The sequence below is a fragment of the Papilio polytes genome, unplaced genomic scaffold (genome assembly GCF_000836215.1).
Source record: "Papilio polytes unplaced genomic scaffold, Ppol_1.0 DF822178.1, whole genome shotgun sequence".
Taxonomy (NCBI): domain Eukaryota; kingdom Metazoa; phylum Arthropoda; class Insecta; order Lepidoptera; family Papilionidae; genus Papilio; species Papilio polytes.
The window spans coordinates 1,810,764-1,812,083 of record NW_013527026.1 but is presented as its reverse complement, the minus strand read 5'-3'; the positions used below and the strand labels follow the sequence as shown (position 1 = coordinate 1,812,083).

Below are 1,320 nucleotides of genomic sequence, written 5' to 3'. Positions count from 1 at the left end.
CCTCGTGCATCATCTCCCCCGCGCCGGCGAAGGGCGACACGATGAGCACGCCGGGCGGCTTGTTGATCTGACACGCCACGAACTCCTTCGCCACCAGGTTCATGCCGTCGCGCAGCGGCGTCACCAGCGCCACCGCCGCGTCGCGGTAGAACGCCGCCAGCTCGTCCTGGCCCACGCATCCGTAAATGTACCTGAAACAGTAAATAGGATGTCATTTATTTACTTATTCGGAAACCTGAACAAAGTAAAACAATTTATATTGCTTACCTGATCGGAGACCAATTGGGAGTGGTGAATCTTCCATTAATCCTGCCGACTAACTGATCCATCTCCTCCTTGAGATCCTGGTACTCCTTGACGTCGGTTCTCGACGGCACCGAGATTTGCAGCAGGACGACTTTCTCGATGTGTTCGGGATGCTTTTCCAGCAACCGTTCGAACGCTTTCAGTCGATGAACCAGACCCTTGGTGTAATCCAGTCTGTCGACTCCGAGGATGACTTTCTGACTGGTCGACAGGACCGCCTTGGCGTTCTGTGCCAGTTGGACGAATCTGTCGAAGGGCACGCCGATGGGCAGCGGCCTCACGCAGATGGTCCGGCCGCCGAGCTCCACCAGCAGGTTCTTTCTGTCCACACGACAACCCAAGTTTCGTTGGCAACAGTCAATGAAGTTTAAGCAGTAGTCGGTAATGTGAAAACCGACCATGTCGCATCCTGTATGAATTAGATAAAAATATAGCGGGTTCACAATGTCAATGTAAACGGTATCTTATCAACGCGAATGACCTCTTTAACTGAAAGAGCATTTTAGTGTACCTAGTATGCCTTGCAAGACCTCGTCGGACCAAGGGAATAGACGAAATATGTCCCACGGCGGGAATGGTATGTGGAGGAAGAAGGCTAGCTTGCATTTTAAATCGTCTTCTTCCACACGCTGAAAACAGACAAAGCAATATTCAATAAATCAGTATTTCAAAATAATCAGAGGTTTTCAAATCATTTAATGGCCCTTTGAAAGCAGGATAACAGCTAGCGTGGACCTAAATATGCAGGTAATGCCTCAAAAAGTGTACCAACCTGCCTGATCCAATTAGCGGCAAGCATAAGGTGGTAGTCGTGCACCCAGACGATGGGGGGCGAGCATGGCTTGTCTTTGCTCTCCTGTTGCAGCAGATGCAAAGCATGCACCGTCTTGTCCGCGAACTCCTCATTGATCTTGATATACGCCTTCCAGTTGTCGCCGATGAAGGTCGCGCGATCCGGCATCGAGTGGAACAGCGGCCAGAAGGTGCCATTGCAACATCCGTTGTAGTAACTAT

General features: G+C 50.6%; 1 protein-coding gene across 1 annotated transcript in view; it reads right to left on the bottom strand.

Annotated features, from left to right (window-relative positions):
• The window catches only part of LOC106106391 (alpha,alpha-trehalose-phosphate synthase [UDP-forming]), an 11,928-nt gene that overhangs the window by 3,082 nt on the left and 7,526 nt on the right, over positions 1 to 1,320 (bottom strand). The window contains exons 4-7 of the mRNA XM_013286968.1: positions 1,079 to 1,320; positions 818 to 935; positions 268 to 715; positions 1 to 191 (exon numbers count right to left, since the gene is read on the bottom strand). Coding sequence (XP_013142422.1) covers positions 1 to 191; positions 268 to 715; positions 818 to 935; positions 1,079 to 1,320 — 999 coding nt within the window. The remainder of the gene's footprint in view (positions 192 to 267; positions 716 to 817; positions 936 to 1,078) is intronic.